Source organism: Paramisgurnus dabryanus, chromosome 11, assembly GCF_030506205.2.
Source record: "Paramisgurnus dabryanus chromosome 11, PD_genome_1.1, whole genome shotgun sequence".
Taxonomy (NCBI): domain Eukaryota; kingdom Metazoa; phylum Chordata; class Actinopteri; order Cypriniformes; family Cobitidae; genus Paramisgurnus; species Paramisgurnus dabryanus.
The window spans coordinates 1,882,535-1,907,051 of record NC_133347.1 but is presented as its reverse complement, the minus strand read 5'-3'; the positions used below and the strand labels follow the sequence as shown (position 1 = coordinate 1,907,051).

General features: G+C 37.1%; 1 protein-coding gene across 2 annotated transcripts in view; it reads right to left on the bottom strand.

Annotated features, from left to right (window-relative positions):
• fbxl17 (F-box and leucine-rich repeat protein 17) overlaps positions 1–24,517 on the bottom strand; it is a 162,545-nt gene that overhangs the window by 19,876 nt on the left and 118,152 nt on the right. For both annotated transcript variants that reach the window (XM_073816192.1, XM_073816193.1), the window contains exon 8: positions 17,837–17,913. In XM_073816192.1, coding sequence (XP_073672293.1) covers positions 17,837–17,913 — 77 coding nt within the window. The remainder of the gene's footprint in view (positions 1–17,836; positions 17,914–24,517) is intronic.

Below are 24,517 nucleotides of genomic sequence, written 5' to 3'. Positions count from 1 at the left end.
GTGTTCCGGGCTTTAATGAAACCTGCTTATAGTCTGATGAGGCGCTTGTCATTGTTTGCGATGCATGACGAGAAACGGACGTATATACACCTTTCTTTAAGTCCAACATTACACAAAAGGGAAATGTTTTCGCGCATTTCTGTCCTTTCATTTGCCGGTTAATGAGTTATAATGCGTTTTTAAAATGACTGAATCCAAAATCTGCCAACTTCATGACATTCCGCGTTGTGCAGTTAATTCCATTTGTATGCATTTCGCGATTCTGTCCGTGTTTTCCGCATCGCGGAAATCATATGGCCGTACACTTTGTTGAGGAGTTGAACTGCTGCTCGCGCTCATGTTTTCCAAATGATGTGATGACGTGTAGTCAGCACCTCAGTGTTCATGCACTCTATTGGTCTAAACTGCATCAAACGTAAAATGCGCATGAAGCGAACTGTCAAAAACTGCGTACTAGATGATTGTTATATTTAATAGTTTTGAATCGAAATAATCGCATTTCTTGCGATTCGAAAATCGCATCCATTCACATCGCGATTTCGGTTTAAAAACGATTAATCGTGCAGCCCTACGGCTGTGGTTAAGAAAACTGTGACTCCACTGTATTCCAAAGAGCGCACTACCCGCAAGCTTCACAGTCTCCAAATTCTTAAAGAGACAGTACACAATTTTTACATGTTATATATTTTCAATGTAAACATACAGAATATTTGTCTAAATGGTCTAAATGATATACATAAATATAGTAAGCTTAAGTAAGATAATTTCTAACAAAAATATTCAAAGGCTAAATCTAAAGCAAAATCGTCTCCTACAGTATATGATATATTAGAGTCTTACGTGTAAAATAGCCCCATCTATATAAGAAACTTTACTAAAATAATGCAGACATGAAAGTTACCTAAAAGTTACTTTCCATAGTAACTAATTACTTTTGATATGCAGTAACTGGTAGAGTAATTCAATCCTTCATTATTAATCTCCATTAAACCAAAGCAAACTCATTAGAAATGCTGTTTTGATTCTCTTATCAATGTGATGTCACACTGATAAAGCCCCACCCACAGCCACTGACTGACTGGTTAATTTGACCAAAAGCTTTTCTAAATGTTTTCATAAAAACTAAAACTTCACAGACACATTCTAGGCACACCTGAGACTTATATTACATCTTATAAAATGGGCATAATAGGTTCCCTTTAACATCGAAAAGAAACGAGCATGTTTTGTTTCTTTCCACAACAGAAATATGAATGTCATCACTTCTGCAGTCTGAAGGTTTGATGTAATTCTGCTGTGATTAACACTAAACTTAGCAAAGAGGTCGACTGTCTGTGACCTTGCAGAAGAAACGTCTCTAGATCACACTGACGTATTGCTACCAGGCCCAATAAATCACATGACGCCTCACAGGACCTGAATGAAAACAGAGGCGAGAGAACGCTCGTAATATTCCAGTATTAGCATCATGTCTCTCTCACAGCAGACTGCTGAACATCATCTGAGACAAACACAGTTATATTCCAGATCTTTCCACAGTCTCTTGTGTTCTGTGCATACGCTGTATAAACATTTACACCGCCAGCTCACAGCTACACTGCCAAAGATGCCATGAGCAGACCTAAAGAAAAACAGCCCGACGGAAATGAAGATTTGTCAAACATCGTGCTTTAAGACACGCTTGCCCAATGAAAGATAGTGAAAAAACAACCAGCTTTAGCCGTACACTTCAGGTCATATTTTTATAATGTTATAATATGTTCCAATACAGTCATTATATCTTATAACATACTCAGAAAAGTACATATGTGGAGTGTTTTGTGCACATTTGCAAACTGTACATGCACAAACCTGATGTGTGTTGGAGTGTCTGAGGTTGTGTTTCAGTAACAAAACTGTCAGTAGATTATGAAAAACACAGGTAAAAAGAGAAAAACTGCAACTGATGCTACAACAACCAAAGGTGACCCGTGCTGGCAAAATGACTCTGAATTTGCATCGTCTAATTTTGAGCTAGAGGCAAATGAAATGAGCTGTTTTTATGAAATTTTCATAAAAATAAGTAAAATAAGCCCTCGTCTAGCAATCTCAATGCTTTAAATAGTCATTAAACATCTGGGGCCCTATTTTAATGATCTAAGCGCATTGTCTAAAGCGCGTGACGTGTCTAAATGGGCGTGTCTGATGCCACTTTTGCTAATTTAACGACATGAAAAATGGCTTATGCGCCAAGCGCACGGTCGAAAAGGGTTTTTCATATTTTCCTAATGGGTAATGGGTGTGTTTTGGGCGTAACGTGCAAAAAACCAATGAGAGTCTCAGCTCTCATCCCCTTTAAAAGCCAGTTGTGCTGACACTATGTCTAATCCCTATTTAGATGATGGACTTTGTAAACTGAAAAACTAAGCGGAGGAGGAAGATCCCCAGTTTAAGATTAATGTTAAATAATTGTGTTGTTTTCATTTTTATTGAAATGTAAAAAAATTTGCATTATAACCTTTAAAAGCCTTTTTATTTCTGTCATAGAATAGCAGGCTTTTAATTGCTGTAAATGTATTGATATCCTACATAATCATTTTAATCTCATAAAATAATTAGCAAATATGCAAGAAAAGGTTTGTACTCTAAAAATACAAACAAGAGATAAAGAATTTACAAACGTGCAGAGAGCCGAAGCGTTTCAGCACTCGGACAGTGCCAGTATTACTATTAAAAGCATTATTTTAAATGTTTCTCATCTCACCATATCCACGGATACAGAGTCATCATATACAATAAATCCATGAGGTAGCATTTACAAAAAAAACATTTAAAAATAGATGCATTTGTTTAAAGCAAAGCATTTATTTACTTACCAGGCTACAGGTGAAGCAGCTCTTTACACCTTCTCATAATTGTTCCTCATTTATGTCTAGGAGACCCAATAATAATCTTTAATATTTCAATCCTTTAATTTTTTATATTTAAAAGCGTTTTTGTGCTGCTGCGCATTCATGTATGTGATAAGCAAACCAACGTTGTCGTCCGTTTATGGGCGCATATTACTAACGCGCTCATTAAATAACAAAAACAATATTGCGCCATTGACTTTAGAGCAGGTTTTTGTTGGTCAATGGCATCTATTTTAGTTGCCTCAAAATGGCAACGCGCCAACAATGCGCCTGAACACACCTCGTTTTCAGACCAGAACGCCCATGGGCACAAATGCATTTGCTTTTTAAACAAGAGAAAATGATAATTGCTCCGGGTTGAAACTAGCAAAAGACACTTGAAGAAACCTACCCATATTTGAGAGATGGTAAAAAGAGAACAAATGAAGTTAGGATGAAACAGTGTACTGTTAATGAAAATCATGTAGAGAATAATCCACAATCTGTCTGTCTGTCATTACAGTTCATCTGGAGTAAGACATGATCTGAAAATATAACAGAGCACAGACAGACAGACAGACAGACAGACCGATCCTCTAATCTTTATACTGTACTGTATGTAACTCCATCACTAATGATCTGTGACATCAGCATGACCATCATAACTTACTCATTGTGTTTCTACATCACATCGTGAATACGTTAAGAAGATTAAGTAGCATGTAAGAACAGCGTGACTTCTTCAACACTTCATTAAATTAAAAGGACGACTCATAAAACAACAAATGTCCAACTATGACATCCAATTACACTCGCCAATATCAGTATGAGTTACTAGTGAGGACACAACAGTTAAAGAAATGCATGCTTGAGATACACACACCCATACTGAAGTATAACATGAGGGAAAAACATTTTCACTATAAACTCTGAGTAACTCAAGACCATCGACAGTAAAACATCTACTCGGCAGCAGTCTATCATCTGGATTTACTGGATCTTTATCATGATTTATACTGAAATGCTGACGTGCTGTGACGTGTGTGTGTGTGTGTGTGTAAGAGATGAGACAGGGTTAATAAAGCTCTCCAGACTCTCTAACTTCTTCTCATGTTTCCTCAAAAGACTTCATGTAATTTCAGTCCTGTCACATTGGGCCGCTGTGGGCTCATCTCACAGACTGTGGCTGCTGACAGTGGGACCAGGTGGACCCGAACTAAACTTTAATTGGTTAGGAACATCACTTCCTCTGCATGCCATCATCTTTCTGAGCTTGCTCAGTGTCACGGCGCACGGGACGCCGCTTGTGGTGAGGACGGATTTAGATTCGGCAGTTTGGTGATGGATTCGGTGAGCAAAGAGACTCTAATATGAGCTTTTACACATGTACATTATTGCATCATTAAACCGGACATCATGCTGATGTGTTCATGAGAAAAATATGATTCACAAACCACAGAAAGAGAAAAACCTAAAAGTACCAACAAAACAGCATTTAAATTGTCTGAGAGATCACACAAACAGGATTCATATTTACTTGCACAAACTTATTTAAAGAAGCTGTATTAAGCACTAACAGTAAATGTTAACTGGATAATAATAATCTATTAAGAACATTTATTCTCAAAGTTAATCCTGATCAACAAAAGAGTCTTAATACCTTAACTCTGTCACCAGTGCCAGCCTTTTTTATCATTTTCATAAAAGTTTAATGCCTTGTAAAGGACTTTTGTTAGAGATCAGATTCAGAGCGATGATCAAAACATACAGTGAGTTTTTACAATTTTTGGATCAGTGGATTCTTCAGTATCTTATAAGTTGGGTAAGAGCGACCCCTAATGGATGATTTCAGAAATTAGGATTGTTTTAAAAAGTCGTCTTTGGCAATGAAACGTTGTCTCGGGGAAAGTGTTAAAAAACTGTGATGTTTGTTAGACTTCATCAACACACCTGGTATTAAGATGCGTTTTGGTCAATCATTCAGATGACACTAAGTTCAGGTGTAAATGGGGTGCGAAACGTTTTGAGCTCATCCTCTTTCAACGACATCCAAAGGTAGTAGAAAATGGATCAGCCACAACAGACCACTTACATTTTGCCACATGTTGGCCATGCTTCAGACAAGCCTTCAGTCAAGCGTTAACCCTTTACCCAAAGCTTTCATAGATAAAACTGAAGTGTTGGCTCTCAGCCTCTTTCATTTCTATTTCATTTTGAAAGCATGTGAAAGTTGCGAGAGCTTATTTTATCAATTCCTCTTAAATATATGAGAAAGCTCTTACATATACTGTACATCCCTATTGACCATCCCCTTAAATTACACTACCCATAATCCTCAGAGATACAGCAACTCAGTTACAATGGACAGAGAAACTAGAGTTTTCACAAATAAAATGATCTGTTAACATTTTCTATATTTATTAAAGAAGTTGCTTCACATCAAATGTTTCATTTGCTAAAACTTTTAAAGTCTGATCTTTTAAAATATCTATGAAGAAGGGACAAATATCTTAGTAAGCAATGTTGTTAAAAGTACAGTATCAGTGACTGCACATGAAAGTGTTTTCCAGCCACGCTTAAAATACTGTTAGTGTGTTAACATGACACAGAACTTGTCAGTATGTCAGCTTGCTTTACATTAAAGCTTAAAGGCGGGGTGCATGATTTTTGAGAAACACTTTGGAAAAGGGAGTCAAGCCAAGTACCAAAACATAGGGGCGTGTCTACTAAACAACATCGTTCCCTCAAAAGAAGGTCCAGATTCTAGTGGAGTAGGGGCGTGTTTGTTTAGGGGATTTCAAATATCAACATTGGCTTTCAGAGCTCGTGCACCCCGCCTTTAAATAAACAGACTGTGACATTGAGTGTGTGTGTGTGTGTGTGTGTGTGTGTGTGTGTGTGTGTGTGTGTGTGTGTGTGTGTGTGTGTGTGTGTGTGTGTGCATACATGCTTGTGTGTCAGTCATTTATAACATGAGCGTATAGAGATGATCTCAGAGTGTTGTTGAATGAGTTAATGATGATGAATGTGAAGATCTCATCAGCAGATAGCAGCATGAGCTTCAGTCTCTCACACACATTCACTGTCACGTGTCAAACCGCTGGGCAGATAATTGAGATCTCACATCAGCTGTCTTTAACTCTGAACCATCCAGAACTTTAATCCTTAAACCCATCACGTTCAGTCTGATTACTGTAAGTCACCTCTGTATAAACGATGCTTTACAGAGAGACGGTCAGACAGATGAGATGTGTGTTAGTAGATTTAACACTTCAACAACAACTCAAGAACATCACTTCAACATGAATGTTCAATCATTAACACTTTCAGAAATATATGTCTATGACATCAAAACACACACCATGTTAACTCTCTAAACACTAAAAAAACATGTTTGTCAAAATGTATACATGTTGATGTCTCCTAAGTCACACAGAGAGCTGGTTAATGTTAACCATAAGTTAAACAGCTATTTAGTCATTAGATTATAGAGGTTCCGACATCATGTGACCCATTCTGTTTATATCACCATTTTGGCACGCAGGGACAGCCAATATGCAAATGAATGGTGCCAGCACGAGCTTCAAGGCAAAAGAGTTTAGATATAGATATGTAGCAAAACTTAATAGATTAAACATAACAGATCATTATAATGCCCCCGGGTGCTTTTAAAGTGTATTGATAAAATTTCTGACCTGCAGTATCCTTATAACTATAACTACCTCATCAACTTTCCCTCTGGAGAATCTTTAAAAGCCTACAAAGCCCGGAGGGGTACAAATGGACGCAATCTAATATTGCGCTGAATATTTAACTTTGGATTCGGTCGCTTAAAACCTGCTTTGTTGTCATTGTAATTGTAAGTCAGCTGTGTTGTTAGCTCGTAATCGACCTTAGCTGTACTTGTTTGTAGCATAACTAACATTATATCACTGTGTGAGTACAGTAGACATTAGAATTTTCCCAAATGAAAATATCCAAATTATCCAAATATCCAAATCCTGGAGTGTTTCCCTAAAAAAAAAAAACATAATTTCTTCTCGACTGAACAAAGAAAAATAAACATCTTGAATGACATGGTGGTGAGTAAAATATCAGGACTTTTTTATAAATGTGGAGTACTGTAATCCTTTAATGTATCATTTAAATGATAAATAAGCACACAAGAAATGGATTATATGTACATAGAAAGCAACTTAAATTAACTATATTTACAAAAATATAAAAGAAACGTGATAGCTGAACGAAGGTTAATAATGAAGCAATGAACCAAGGTTTCAATTTCTTCAAATCAATATTTCATGCTTAATTTTCATTGAAAACGCTGAAACATTTGAACAGTATAATAGAGTAAATCTGTGAAGATGAAAGACAAACTGACAAGAGACACAACTACAAAAATCATCAGCACAACATTTCACAAAAAGAAATTAATAACAAGTTAATAACATTAATAACATTATTATTATTAATAACAAGTAAATACTAAAAATGAGAAATAGTATTAGCAATGTTGTTTGTTGGTTTTAACGTCATCATTGTTGTAAAGCATAATATAAAGTAAGTAAGTATGAAAATAAGCTATATAAATAAAGTTGCTTGCTATAGCTGTGAAATGTTAGTAGATAATGTTATAGTTTAATATGATGATCATACATCCATTAAAATCAGACTGACATCAGATAGATATTCAGCCCTCGTTTATATCACAAAATCTCTTAATGTGTTTTATCATATCAAACAAACACATTTTTATAATAATGCTATATGAAAGACACATGGTGACCATGCACAGATTCTGGGAGCGCTGGGTTATTTCAGCTAAAAGTGAGAGTTTGAAAGTTTTAAGCAACTTTGCGAGAACAATGTTGAAGGAAACTTTTTGAATATTTCATGAATAAAAACTGCACCTTCACCAAAAACTAAAGAATTAGACGCGAGAGATCCCGGGCCGATCCCGTGCGCCTGTCAGACACATCTCAGGAAGAATCGGCTTTCTATTCTTCCCCGTGACGGGGTTATAATCCCGGGCCGAGTGTGAAACGCTCCGAGAGTCTCTCAACGTCAGCAGGTATTGTCACTCCAGTTCTCTGGTCTCACAGCGCACAGCAGGGTTTCTAACCATTAAACACCCGCTCAAACTGTCACAACCAGCCGTCAACCAGCCGTCCGATCGCAATCGCATGACAACCGGCAGAGAAATCCAGGGCACGTTGAGAAATCGGCTCCTTATTTCATGGAAGGCCTGGTTGTTTTAGTGCTTAGCTGCGGTTCACGCTTACACCTGTTTAAAGCTTGTAAAATCACCATGCGGTGCAGAGAGACGAGTCGCTGTGAAATCTGAGCTCATGAAATATCTCAGCAATTTCTTCTTCATATCAGCCTCTCGCGGCCCTCGCGAAGACCCAGAAACCGGAGGAATATAAAAACAAGGGGCGCACATAAAAACCAATCGTCAACATTAGTCACGCGGGGCATAATAAGAAAGTCGTCTCTATATCGGCAGCAGTAAAACAGGCCCGCACATAAGCCCTACACTGCAGTTATTGCTTCCTGTGGGTGCTGTTAACAAATGCCAATATAAGAGCTTTAGCTTACAACATTAAACTGTGAAAGAGAAACAACAACAGCCTGCAGAAGAACCTTGCAGATTAAACTTACGAGAGAAATATCACAGGCTTTACTATTACAACCCGACAGACAGCAGCTCATCTGCTCTGAAAACAACAACATGATATTCAGCAAAACAAAACAGACAGACAGACTGTATAGACAGACAAGCTGTATAGACAGACAAGCTGTATAGACAGACAAGCTGTATAGACAGACAGACAGAATAGACAGAGACAGACAGACAGACAGACATTAAAAACAGAAATTATAGACAGACAGACAGGATAGACAGTAGTGTTGCAGTCAAGACCACCTAAACCGAGACCAAGTCATGACCAAGAGAGGCCGAGACCGAGACAAGACCAAGACTTTAAAAGGTCGAGACAGAGTCAAGACCAAGACCAAGACAGGCCGAGACCAAGTCAAGACCATGACCACTGCAAGTCACTGCATTAAAACACTTATGATAAAATGTGGAATATGAAAATGATTATGCACTTCTCATCTGTGTGTGTGTGTGTGTGCGTGCGCATGTGTGTGTGTGTGTATGCCATCAGAGAAGTTGATAAAATAATCAAAGGCATTGCAGATATGTGGGAATTTATCTTTGTCTATAAGCAAATAAAAGTGAACAAACACTAAAGAGCTAAAATCAACTTAACCATTTAATCTGAACTGTCTTTCCATGGCTTGCCATCCACTTAACACAATGCAAGTGTTTTTAGAAATAACATTTTTGTAAGAAAAACTGTCATTGGGAGAAACTTAAACAATGCTTAAACAATGCCAACATATGCCAAACCTGAATAAATTGCATAAAATTAATGATAAAAAATGCTTTTTCTTGATGAACAAAACTACCCAAGAAAATAAGTCTAGTTTTTAGACCAAAAATATCAAATTTAAGTGATTTTGTGAATAAAACAAGAAAAAAAACCTTTTCCTTAAACACTAAATTCAAGAAAAAAAATCAAGAAAAATTAGCTTACCCCATTGGCAGATTTTTTTGCTTGTTTTATGCATAAAATCACTTAAATTTTATATTTTTGGTCTAAAAACTAAACTTATTTTCTTCGATCGTATTGTTCATCAAGAAAAAGCATTTTAATTTAAGAATTTTTAGATATTTGTACTGAAAACAAGACAAAAATACAAAGATTTTGTGTGCCATCAGCTGTGGTCTTGACCGGTCTTGAAATAAAATTCAGAGTCCTCATTGACTGAGACGAGACAGAGTAAAAATGCAGTCGATTCCAAGACGAGACCAAGACCTTTAAAAAGTGGTCTTGAGACCGAGACCGGTCTCGAGAACTACAACACTAATAGACAGACTGTATAGATAGACAGACATTATAGACAGGCAGACAGTAAAGACAGACAGACAGAATAGACAGACTGTGTAGATAGACAGACAGACAGACAGACAGACAGACAGACAGACAGACATTATAGACAGACAGACAGACTCTATAGACAAACTGTATAGATAGACAGACGGTATAGATTGACAGACAGACATTACAGACAGACAGACAGACAGACAGACAGTATAGACAGACATTATAGACAGACATTATAGACACTAGACAGACATTATAGACAGACATTATAGACAGACATTATAGACAGACATTATAGACAGACATTATAGACAGACAGTATAGACAGACAGTATAGACACTAGACAGACATTATAGACAGATATTATAGACAGGCAGACAGTATAGACAGCGTGTATATATAGACAGACAGACTGTATAGATAGACAGACAGACATTATAGACAGACAGACAGAAGGATCTTATACTCGCATAAATAAATGTACAAAAGTTTTCATTGAGACAGTACCCTTTAAAAAGGTTCATCTTTGTACCCAAATAGTGCTTATTAGTACTTCAAAGGCACATATTGGCAGTTCACAGACACATATTTGCACCTAAATGTTAGATATTAGGACCTTTTTTAAAGGGTACTGCCCCAGTGACAGCTTTGTACCTTTATTTTTGACAGTGTACTCACTGACTGGGTTACATTGATTTGCGGCAGAAAATAAGAAATTTTACGTCTCTCTGTGTTGCAGATATCACACGTTCTAGTCAACGTGAATTTCCCTCTTTTCTTTTTATTCGTCCTTCAGGACAGCAGTGAAAAGTTATGAATTTTCAATGTCGTAAAATAAATATTGCACAATGATTTTTATGACTGTTGGGGTCAGAACTGAGATGAGGTAATAATGAATCCTCTAAAGTCCATTTCAGTCTTAAATAGTAAGAGCCAATAATGGAGTTGTCAACGTGTGGAGTGAATATAGAGACTCACTTAAAACAGAAAGTGAGTGTTTTCATAATCTATAATCATCATCTTGATCTTTTCCCTGCATGTAAACAGTTATATATCAGAGGTCTGGAAGCAAAACTTGACAATGACAAAATCTCATGCAAACATGCAAATCATCATCACATTATCATAATGATGGTAATAAATCTCAGCATAAGTTCAGCTTTCACTAATATTTCACATAAAGAGCAGCTATTGTCCGATTCACGTTTTTACATTTCCTTTGGTGTGGTTTTCTTGGACTACAACAATCACACGGATTGTAGTCAACAGTTTACTTCCTGGTATTTGTGATGTAGTAAAGACCGACATTATCATAATTCCTCCGCTTCAGACTCACAGCCTGTAAGTTAACTCCTGTTAGCAACCGAATCCTTCAAACATGGTAAGGAGCATCACATTTCCTGCTGATGTCAGAGGTATTCAGGCCAATCACAACGTACAGATTAGCTGGCCAATCAGGGGTTGCTCCCTTAAAGAGAACATAGTAACATTGCTATTACATTCACAGAAAGCATTCTGTGTTAACAAGATGCAGAAACAGGGGCGTGCCATAGTAAGGACGCGTGTGTCATTGTAACAAGTTTCAGCTCTTTGACACAGGGATTTAAACCGGATCAACATTCATTATAAGAAATGTCTGCAAACTGGACTGAAGCAGAAATCAGGGAGCTCGTCACTATCAGACATTATTCCCCAGCATTACAGAACAGACTTATTGTCATCTTATCATAAACTAAAATGCATGTGCGTGGTTTCTCAAAAGGAGAGGTAGAAAAAATCTACCAAGTGCAGGACTTTAAACATGTCACATGCCTTTAAGGGATTTTTACGGTATGTGTGTGTGAATGCATTAATGTCTGTGTTAAAAGGGTTTTAGAAATTCTAACAGCTGATGTGTTCAGTAAAAGTTACTCTCACATGAACTTCAGCTCAATCCACACGGTGACATCTGAAGGACTGAAGGCGGTGAATAAACGACATACTGTAAGTGATGACAACATAATAACAGCACTTATGTTAACAGCACAACAGGGATCAAATCGTCCCATTCTCATCTGACTGCAAGAGAAAAAAATCACTTGAGTGCATTTCTGACCACATTTGTTTTACAAAAACACACTCACACCATTACAGTATAAAATATCACTGTATGGAGGGAGTAACATTATTAATCTTGTCCCATTATCAGCTGTCTACACAACACAACAACATAACATAACAATCCTCCTCACAATCCTGCTCTTTCATTTTTAAAATGATTTCATGTGATTTCGATGTAAATGTTTCCGTTAACAGTCATATAGTATCACAAGAGACTGACTGGAAAAACACACAATCTGAAAGATTAAAACGCACAGAATAAATAAAGTGACAGATGAAATGGTTTAAAATGTCTAATATCCTAGAAACTTTAACTGCATGCAAAACAAAATATGATATTTGGTAAACTCCATCATCATGACTCAGACTCTGTATCTGGATTGTGTTTTTCATTTTCTCATGAATGTGCATGCTCGCTCTCTCTTCTTCTGTCTTTCTGTTTGTTTGTCCCTCTCCGTCTCAAAAATGTTGTTTATTAAACTCAGTTATGTAAATGAAGCTATATTAAAACATTAGATGTATTTACTGTAGTATCTGTGTGTGTTTTACACTTACACATAACTGAGGTGATTGTTTATGTGTCTGATAAGTGTGAAAATGTTTCAATGCACTACTTTTCAATCATACTTTCGATCATACTTTACCTACACTTCATGTCAATATCTACTAAAAAGTAAGAATCTTCTAATAATCCTAAAAATATTCTTCATAAGGTCAGACTAGTTGGACCCGGCCTGTCAGAGTTAAATGACCTGTGGTTGATGGTGATGAACACCAGATGACCCAAACAGGTGTACCGATGACAGGAGCACTGACCAATCTGTCTCATGCTAAATGTAAACTAAACTCAAAGTGGGATTAACGTTTCACAATGATCTATAGCTGTGTTTCCATTACAGATTTTTGTGCAAAACTTCAGCATTATTTTCTTAATGTCGACAAAACACTATTTCCATTGCACCTTTTCGAAATCATGCAAGCATAAAAAATATTTTTGCGGTCGGATCCGATGGTGTAGTGGGCAGCGCTCCGACTAGGGATGGGACAAATTTCATATAGTGATTATAGTGACCAAAGTTATCATGGTTATCAATATTATCATGGTTTTGTTAAAATGAGATGGAACTGATACACACACTGAAAACATTTTTTAAAAGTTTTATTTTTGAAAATCACAATTTAATATTTCATGTCCCTGAAATTATTTCTGTGGTTAAAACATAAATAAATCTGTCTAATACGTTTATTGTGAATGAATACAATATATTATCCCTTATTACACGGCTCTCTGGAATGCTTGATTCTGATTGGTCAGTTGAGACATTTGCAGGTTCGTTCTTTTCAAATAATAACCGCTCCAAAATAATAACGCATAGCCGGACTACTTGGACGATTAAAATTGCTCCGCGCCAATAAAGATTACTGTTTGGCGCCATCCGGTGACAAACACTGGACAACCACAATTAAGAATGGAACATTTTGACATTAATTTTAACATGTACGGAAAAAACAAAACATTTTTAACAGTGGATAGAAGAACGAACAACGACAAGACACAGAGAGCTTACTGAGACTGAACTTGACAAAAAAAGAGCATGACAGCTACGAAGCCAAAAAAATACAGAATGGGCATTAAAACTTCTCAAAGACTGGCTAAAAGAGAAAAAATGGAGACAAGTATGAAGCAGAGGATCTTAATAAGGTATTACGATCATTTTATGCATCTGTGCAAAGTTTCGCGGAAGGATAAAAATGTTAATTTAAAACAAATATGCCAATAAAATGTTTCAAATTCATATTCATGTCCAGTTTTTTTTCTTATGTGGCAAGTAGCCTCCGCTTCGCGTCGGGTCCTGATCACACTGTCGGGGCTTATTTCCCAATAACTACCGGGTGCCTCTACATTATCCCTTACTTAGACGGCTTCTTGTGCAAAAAAACTATGTTGCATGTGCGCGCCTGCGTCAAACTGATTCTGGCTGGACAGGATTTACAGAGAGTTCATGGTAATCAAACACGGTTGTAATGATAATTAAATTTTAAGCGATAATACTAATCGTCAGGACATTTTATCGTGGTAAATCATGAAACGGGTAGTCATCCCATCCCTAGCTCAGACATGCGGTGCTTTCGCGACCCGAGTTCGATTCTCGACTCGTGATCATTTGCCGATCCCATACCCCTCTCTCCTCCCTGTACTTTCCTGTCCTCTCCTTACACACTGTCAAATAAAGGCAAAATTAACAAAAAATATATTTAAAAAAAAAAGTTTTTTGCGAAGTTTATGTGTCCATTGGCTGTATTTTTTTAATTCGCATTGTCAATTTGCGCAATTTGAAGAGTAATAGAAACTCAGCTACCATTTATCATGCTGTGAGTTTAGCTCTAGTTAGCTTAACACAATAACTAACCAACTAACATTAAAGCAACATTTTATGAAACTAAAAGGAACAACATGGATTTTCTTGATGTATTACCAGTGCAATATGCTGTATTTCATGAAAGCGTAAATTACAGGTGCAATACTGCAAATCTGCTAAAAAGCACAAAGGTGAAGGAGAAAAAAACTGCACAGGTCTCTCCATTAAAGACTATTCATCAAAACAATCAATGCTTTCTAGAGAAAAAGAGCGAAAAAAACAGCAGATGTAAAATCTACAATCTATTATCCAATTGATCAAGAACTGCTGAGGAAATCCATTAAGAGTCAGAACCCAGGGCATTTACAGCTTCTCAAAGAAACCATCACCTGAGATGGGACCGCATTAGCCCCGGAGAGGCCCAGGGTTCCTCCTAAAAGGCCAGATCGGGTGTCCGCTATTAATCTTGTTTAAACGGTCAGAAAGAGTCAGCGAGGAGATATTTAATGTACATTCCAGTGCATCATTAGTGTTTGGTTTTGATGTTGTGGTCATTCATCACACTGTTGTGCGGCTGTGGTCCGCTGAGGTCAGAGCTCGGCCGGCACGATTACACTCGATGTGACTTCTGCTGAGATGAAACAAACGGTACGTGGAGTTTGAAGCCATTCGGCACATTATAGCAGTACTTATATGTAATTACCTAAAGTGGACCGAAATACATTAGCAGAGTATCCGAGCTCTTCTCATGGGACAGAACGGTTCAATGTTTGTGCCCACTAATCCAGAGAGAGTCATGTGACATCTGCACAAACCAATATTATCAATCTGGACCTTTAGTACTATTGTAGTCAGTGAGAAGAACAACACACGCTGACGCTGGGAAATTAAATTACTATCTAAAAAAATACATAAAAAGATACTGAGTGACAGAAGATCATTCTAATACAACTCCACAAATAAAACAACTTCACATGAGATGGAGACAAACTTACACAAAATTCACTAAAAGCAGAAAATGATACAAATGATATGCGAGTCCTCTCAGACTTTAACCAGTCCTAACCTGGTCTGTGACAAAGCAAGTTAAACATCCACATTTCATTTAAACTAGGGCTGTCAATAGATTAAAATATTTAATCTAGATTAATCGCATGATTGTCATGAGTTAACTCGCAAATTAATCGCACATTTTATCTGTTCTAAATTCACCATCATTTAACACTTTTCAAGTTTTAATCTTACACATCAGATCCCAAACAGTTAACCAAACATTCACTTAAGACATAACAGATTATATCTGCGTGATTCTTGTTAAAATTAGGGCTGTCAATCAATTAAAAATTTTAATCTAATTAATTACATTCTCTGTGATTAATTAATCTTAATGAATCGCATACATATGTTTTGCTGTGAAAGTATTAAATATTTTAATTTAAATGAATCCGTAAATAAAAAGCATTAGTGACATTAAAGTTCAAAAACTCTTTTATTATTACAGTATTTTTTCACTGTTCAAATAATGGCCATAACAAATCAACAAAATGACCTACAGTAATATGCTAAGGAAATAAATTCAAAAGTGCTTTAGGAAGATTATTTACCAAAAGTTTAACAGTGCAATATCAATTGCACGGCTTTTTTGTGCAATTGAACATAAACCTTAAATGAAAAAATAAGCCCATTTACCTTTGGTATTACGGGATGTGCTAGGTCGTTACCTCTGGATTAATGTTAACTCCTGGACGCTTTGCACTGATGTGGTACTTTAGAGAGGACGAACTCCGATGATATGCAAATTCTTTGCTGCGCGACATTGCAGACGACTTTATTTTTATCATCACTTCCATCAGGACGTTTTTTATAAGTAAATGTTCCAATCAATGATCCAGTCACTACCAGCGCGTTCTCGTCTCCCTCCTTTATTTTACAGTCGAATGGTACTAGAACGTTTCCAAGGTCAAAGGTCAATACTGAATGGATTAATCTGCATTATTTTTTAAACTTGTTATTTTTTCTCAGATTAATTCATCGAAATCAGCCCTAGTCAAAACAAAATTTTTAAATTCTGTGTAGATGTCTATATATCGAGGTCTGCATGGTTCAGATCTGTCAATCACCCTCAATGTCAATGTCACTCTTAATAACTAAACAGCAATCAAACATATTTCAAAATATCTTCTGATTCCTGCATGTTTAAAAACCAAAATGTCAGACACGCAGTCAGTGGATGTGGATGCACACGCATCCTTTGTGTATTAATTAAGCATTTTGGACGATACACATCTCAGAAAACATACAAATAAAGATGATTTTAGATGTTCAACGACCGACCAATAAGAGCATTGGATTTGCTAGACGAGAACTTAATGTACTTGAAATTCATAACAGAATAAAACTATGTATCTAAACTATGTATAACACCGTGGCCTGCTTTTCTTAACAAACAAAAAAACACACTAGAAAACCCAATGTTAGTCTCTCTTCTGCTGGTATACGGTATGAAATACTGTATGTTCTGTTGTTAGCCATCAGTTTTTCCAGGGCGTCTATCTGACAGGTTCATTTATGTTATTGCACATGACTTTATGTAATGTCTATAATGCTCATTCCCAATGCACTGCTGTCTATGGGAAAGTCAAAGGAACGTTTGTGCTGGAGATGTGGTCACTTTATGGGCACACGTTCAACACAAACACACTTATTCAGACATGAAGTCCTGTACTTTTATAGCAGCGCTGACCTGAAACATGACTAAAACCTTTTCCACTTAAAAATCCTGAAACAAATCTCTGCATTTAACACCTTTCTCCTCCAAAGACCGACTGGTATCCAAACTGGCAGACCTCAGTCGATCTCACTCCATTCAGTTTGCCTCTGGTTTAAGGATTTCCTCACAGACTGATGCCAGAAGAGTACAGTATGCCCCCTGTACAGTAATGAGGATACAGTATGTGAAGAGGATGGCAGGTCTCAAGTTGCTGGGAGTTTATATAAAGAAGGACACGACCTGGTCAGCAAATACCACAGAAATGCTTAAGAAGGCACAGCAGAGACTTCACTTTCTCAGGGTTCTTGGTAAGCACCATCTCACATATAAACTACTGGTGTCCTCCTATCAATGATCCACAGAGAGCATTCAGACTTACTGCATCTGTGTCTGGTTTGCTAGAGAAGGGCGCTCCAGAGGATTGCCATCACCTCCCAGAAAATCACTGGCTGCCCTTTCACCTTTCGGTGTAATTTTATATTGTGGGCGTACATCTCGACTGTAACGTCAGAGTCGGTGTTATGTTCAGATTGGTCTGTTTTTGCATGCATGAGGTTTACATAGGAAGGAGGATATGTCATGATATGTCACTAACATGTACACAACTCTTAGTATTCATCTATGCAGGTTTACATTCTACAGCACCTTTAACAATACTGAATGTGCAATACTGCACTAAACAATTTATAATGTGCATTACTACTTTACACTTCATAATGTGCAACTGTACAGGTATTGGCCAAACCCTCAGTGTATTATTATAGTACACATGTCAGTCTTACCGTGGTCTGTGATTTTGCAGGACACCAGATAGAGTTCCTTTAAACTTCGACCCTCCTTAGCGATGATCTCAACACATCTGTCAAATAAAAATAAGAGGGACAGAAAGGGTTAAAGATCAGTTAAGATGTACATGCTCAACTATATCACTTCATATTAACTCATTCCCTGCCAGCACTTTTAAAAAAGTTGGACGCCAGCATTCTGTGTGATTTTCTCAACAGTTTCACCAAATGTCTTTCAGAAAAAGGTTCTTCTATAAATATAAACATAGAATATATTTAAAATGAAAGAACAGAACCTCTGCAAACAAACAAAAAGGAAAAAAGCTTCACACTACCTTCTCATCTCTCAATTATGGGTAGGTTTCTTCAAAAATACCATTTTTTTAGTATAATAGCAAAAGATTAGAGCTGTGCAAAAATCCCCTGTGACTCTCATGCGTGTTTCATCAGTAAAGCCGATTGCTTGATTAGTAGTAAATTAATAACCTTTATTTAACCAGGAAATAAAAACTCACTGAGATTAAAATCTCTTTTGCGGGAGTGTCCTGGCCATGCAACTGAGTTTACATGGATAGTTTCAGCTTCAACTTGTGAAGTTACAAATAATAAACATACAACCAACACCATTACATAAATATGAAATAAAACATTAAAAACATTTACACTCCATTAATTTGCTCAGATATTTGTTTAATAAGTATTTAAATTGGTCATATGATATTAGGTTAATTTAATTTCATCTCAGTCTGAAGAAAGTTCCAAGTAAATCGGCATCACCTGCTTTCAGATGGAGCGGCATTTACTACACAGAGCCGTAGTTCACCGAGAAGTTAGGCAAAATTGCATAAATATCAGTGTTAAACACAACTTTCATCTGGTCTGCGTGTTTGAATTATAAACCCATTGAAACGGTTTGTGGTGTACAGCGAGCTGATAAACGTTTCTGTTGCTACATGCGGTGCAGAATCCTTCAGATTTCCCATCATTCATTTATTTAGCAGAAGTGACTGATGGTGTATTAAAGCTCTACAGTAGATGTGACCTCCAGAGGAACTGCTGCTGTTAAAGTTAAAAAACTTTCTTAAAACTCAGTTTAATGAGAAAACAGCAAACATCCATCAATGAATTAGAAGCCCGCTGTCTTCAAAACATGCAAACAATCAAGTTGTTTTGTCATTTAGTAGAAACTACACTGTGATATCAATCTATAATGAAGAGTTATATAAATATAAGTTTTCTCTTGATAGGCCTTCAAAGATCTCTCACCATCATCTGCAGTTCGGTGAACAGAAGCAGTTAGGAGTGAAACTTTAACCTTACAACAGCTTTTCCATTCCCATGACATACAGAATTGCATTACACGATGTTCATTGAATCAGACTCGCCTCTCGTTCCTAATTCTTTATTTTATTCCTGCACTTTGAAGAGTCATTGAGGACGCCACTGCTGATCCATCAAGCTGAAAGCTTCTCTTATGGAGACGTTCACAATCTAATGTAGAGAAACCGTTTGCGGGACTAATCGTGTTTCACGTCCTTCCTGGGCACTTTACCCCGAAAGCGACCCGATCCGGCCCGGAGATAATCGCTCGGGTCCATCCGGCAGAACGGACCGCCCGGCGCCAGAGACGCGAGAGAAAATCATCTCGGATGACTCGGTGTCATAATTCCATCTGAGCTTTAGCATTAGTGACAAACCCGGGTTAACAAACGACGCTCGCTGGCGTCAGGCGTTCCTCACGAGAGCTTGTTACTACCAGCCCTGTTCGCCGGGGTCGGACAGAAACCAATTATAATTGACATCTCTAGTCAGCACAGACACTTTTATGGATGTGATGTGAGGAAACGACCTCACTAGCGCCATTTTACAGCAGTTGAAGTGAGTAAGATGCTCCTCTTTAAAAAGTTACTTCTTTAAGTTTCATGAGAAGTCTTTCTGTTTGCTGTCTGTGTGATACACGTGTATGTTGCTTATTAATGCCCAGCAAACAAATGACACGCATGTGATCTCTATTAGATACAAATAAACCACACGCTCATTTACTCACCCATTAAAGGTCAGATTTTATTTCCTCAATGAAACACAAAGGCGGCAGATGTTTCCTCACACAAACACTTTAAGGATTTTATTTGATTGTTTGGTGTTTTCTCTGTGATCATCTGCTATTTCGTCTTTATTTACTTCTGTTGTATGAGAAAGATCTCAGTGAATCCTGTGCTTAATGGAGACATTCCACAAGACTTTTTTAAGATGTCAAATAAGTCTTTGGTGTCCCCAGAGTACGTATGTGAAGTTTTAGCTTAAAATACCCCACAGATCATTTATTATAACATGTTCAAATTGACACTTTGTATGTGTTGTATGTGCACATAAATGTGCTGTTTATGGTTGTGTCCCTTTATATGCAAATGAGCTGATGAAATGCAAACACTGATCACCATAATGGTGGTTTGCTGAAATTGAAACTCAATGCTGTCAATTATTTTCTCTCTCTCTTTTTCTCTGCACTAAATGTCAGTGCTGTGGTTGGATAGTGCAGATTAAGGGGCGGTATTATTATAATAAGATCCCATTCTGACATCACAAGGGGCGACAAATCTCAATGATCAATTTTTTCACATGCTTGGAGAGATTAGTTTACCAAAACTAAGTCACTGGGTTGATCTTTTTCACATTTTCTAGATTGACAGATGCACTGACGACCGAATTATAATTTTAGATTTTTTTCAAGATTTTACTCATATGTCGCCTTTTGTGTCCCACAGAATAAAGATGGATTTGAACCGACAGAAGTGCTCTGAACTATTACTTTACACAAATGTCTTGTATGTATGCTTTTATATAACTGTACTGTAGTGTATGTGCATTTACTGTGATGTTTAATAATCGTCATTATAATTTAAAAGTTAATAGCGTCTCTAATTTCCCACCCAACCCATCTCTTTCTGTGTCACCGCAGGCAACTGCGACTCAAGGCCATGCTGTCCAATAAAGGAACATTAAAGTAGTTTCCATGACGACAAAGACTCTCCACAGTGAGGCAATTAGACTGAGAGCGGGCGAGCAAAGACCGAATCACAGAGAGAGAGAGAGAGAGAGAGAGAGAGAGAGACACTTCATCCACCTGCAAAATCATAGGTGATGTCTAAAAACATCACAGAACTCGATTCATCCTCATCATCATCACTATAGATTTCACTTTTGATCAGATTCAACAATCAATAAAGAGAGAAAAAGAGAGAGAGAGAGAGAGAGAGAGAGAGAGAGAGAGAGAGAGAGAGAGAGAAAGAGACTTGAGGGTTACTTCAGGGTTCTTTAGGGTTCAGTGTGTGTTGTGTTGTGTTGTACTGTCACACACCCCTGGGAAAACAATAATGAACCCAACAGTTGTCAAGAGACAAAAGACATGTGTGGAGACACCCCTGACAACTGACAGCATAGACAGCCAATCAGATCTCTGAGCAGATGTCCAGTGCTGTGACCTCATCAGTCAGTAAGCTCCTCAGCAGTATGAACGTTGAGGACACAGAGACTCTCCCTGAAAGTCTAACACAGAGACTCAAACCCATTAACATCAGACCGTCTACTCACAACTTCATGACAACAAGTGGTGAAATATAAAGCCTTTATCAGAACAACAGATGACAGAAATCTCAAACTCAAGCCTTTAACAGCATTTAGGGGGTGTGTACACCAAAGCGTTTAAACGCAGCTTAAAAAGTAGACGGACGGTCTTCCCAGTGCTTTGGTTGCAATGATAGTTTTATTTATCAGTCGTTGAACAGTGTGCAGGTTGGTTGTTGTGATATTTGTCCCACACCTCCAGTGTGATTTTAACTCTGAGTGCAGAAAAAATGTCAAGCAGAAAAATACACGATCTGCTGTGGTTTTTGAAAAGCGTGGCGCTTCCACTGGAAACAATTGAAAACATACACCGGCATAAACGCCTTGGTGTACGCGTCCACTTACAGTTAGAAACCATTAATAGAGCACAGCATGACATTACTGCCATTAATCAAAGAAAAGAAAACAAAACACATTAAAATAAAGTGAGGACTGCTCAAGATCTGAAGGTGAACATTTATAGATGATAATAAAACATCAGCCAAACATCTTTATTAGTTTTATACAGAGCGCTTTACAAAATTATTATTTTTATATGTTCTCATAAAGATATATGACTAAAAATAAGGTTTTAAAGGGTACCTATTTCACTGCTAAAAAACAATGTTATTTTGTGTATTTTGTATAATACAATGTGTTTGCGTGGTTTGTGGTTAAAAAACACATTATTTTCCACATAACGTATATTTTTTTAGCTCCAGATTTCACTCTCTTCCTGATACGCATGGATTTGAAAAGCTCTGTGTCCCTGATTGGCTAGTGGGAGGAATTATGATAATGTCGGTCTTGTCTACATCACCAATCTCAGGAAGTAAACTGTTGCCTACAATCTGTGTGTTTGTTGTAGTCCAAGAAAAGAGATTTAGGGGGATAAAACAGCCAGAGCTACTATGTTCTGAATTCTGGTCTCTTAACTATCCCTACAGTATCAAAAATCTAAAGGTGGTAGATCCCTTTCCTACTTAGCCCCTAAGCCCTGGAATGATTTGAAAACTGATGTACGAGAATCAGACACAGTCAATCACTTTAAGTCTAAACTTAAGACTTTTCTTTTTAACAAAGCATTTACATAATTAGTCTACTAAACATACTTATCTCGCTATAGTTAACCTGTACGGAACAAAGCATTCACATAACTCGTCTGGGTAATATACTAATGCTGCAATAGCTAGCCTGTCTGGAACCGAGCATATAATAGGATTTTGTTTCTCTCTCCCTGTCTCGTCCTCGAACCCTAGGACATTAAGACAAACAGACCCAGTTCCTGCTGCTGTGAAGGTCATCACAACACTGATCTACACTGTGTTTCCCCTGCTTCTATTAATGTAAAGCTGCTTTGAAATAATTAACAATTTTGAAAAGCACTATATAAATAAAATTGAGTTGAATTGAATTGAATGTTAAGAAGATTTGAATAAAACTTTAGAGGAGTCAGCAGGACCAAATTCATAAACTGATTAAATGATAAAAAATTTCACAGAAATTCTCAAATGCATCATCATCACTTTAACACAGACATAAACTAAAAGATTCAATGCTATCTCATGGCAATTCATACGTATTTTACGAGGTCGCTAATTCATATTAATTTGTAAGACCACATTTTTCCTTTCACCCACTGACATTGGGGTTAGGGGTGGGGTTCCATCTTTGTTTTTTTTTGATAATCGTATGTTTTGTATGATTCACTTTATACAAACTCATACCAATTAGCCAAATCATAAAAATCGTACTAATTTTCATGAGATCAAGCTGGAAAGATCAAACATAATAATCCTGAGCAAAAATAAAGTTAAAAATCCAGCACAACTACACAAATGTCATTTTCTCATTTGATTTGCTTGAAAAGCATGTCACTAATATCCATTAAAAAAAAGATCAGGAGCAAAAAGACTGTAAAAGCAGAGAGTTCCAGATGAAGTTTAACTTGATCATATCAATGTTGTTTATCTGGTTTAACTCCCAAGTGAGGCATCACAATGACCCGTTTGTTTCCACCATCCAATTAAAAGCACAGTGAACGTTTGACTACGAGTTTAACTCTAAACTTTCTCTCCTAATGCCAAATTAACCTGACGTTGTTTATGATAATATCTGTCTTGAAGATGTCCCTGTGGCCGTCACACTCGTTTGAGTCTATACAGCACAATGAGTTCACATCTAAACCGGAAATGACCAGGACAATAAACCGTCATGATATGATGTGATTGATTGTTAATTACAGAGCACTTTGATTACGAGCGTTTGTTTTAATGAGCAGACCGGTGAGCAGCACATACATGGCAGCGTCTTCATTAAACAAATGGATATGAAGCACTGGAAAGATCAGGTGAAATACATAAGAGTAAAGTTTCAGATCTCAGTGTGGTGGCATGTCATTTCACCATAAAGTGCAGATTATACAACCTGATTTTAATTACAGAAAATCTGCTTTAGATGTCTGCTCATAATAAAAATTTATCTCCACCCGTTCAACTACAAGCTCTCCAAGACAAATTACACTTCATTACTTTTTGTTTCACAGCATTAAAGATAAATGAGATCACGTTCACATGATGTTCACTGTTTTAAGTAGGGATGCACTGATACCACTTTTTTTGGAATACGAGTACGAGAACTTGCATTTCAGTACTTGCCGATACAGAGTACTTAATAAAAAACATGATTTAAATTTACAGGTAACAGCTTTAGTCATATAATTTAACAAAAAAAAAAAAAGGACTAGTTTTTCAGTTTGTTGTAAACTCTGCCTTTTTGGTAACACAAGAGGCATTAACCCCTTACACGCCGCTCAAACATAGACATTTCTCAGACCGTGGTATCGATTCCAGGTATCGGGGGACTTTTAACGAGTACTTTTGAAAATGTGGTATCGAGGCCGATACCCGATACCAGTATCGGTGCATCCCTAATTTTAAGTGATATAACCAAAACTTCATTAATTCGATTTTACTTCCATTTCTGAGGACATTATTGAACTTTATCAGGTCCAGTTTTCTTTCGTCTATGAGGCAACTCAATGAAAACTTTTTTTAATGTTATGTCTATAAATGT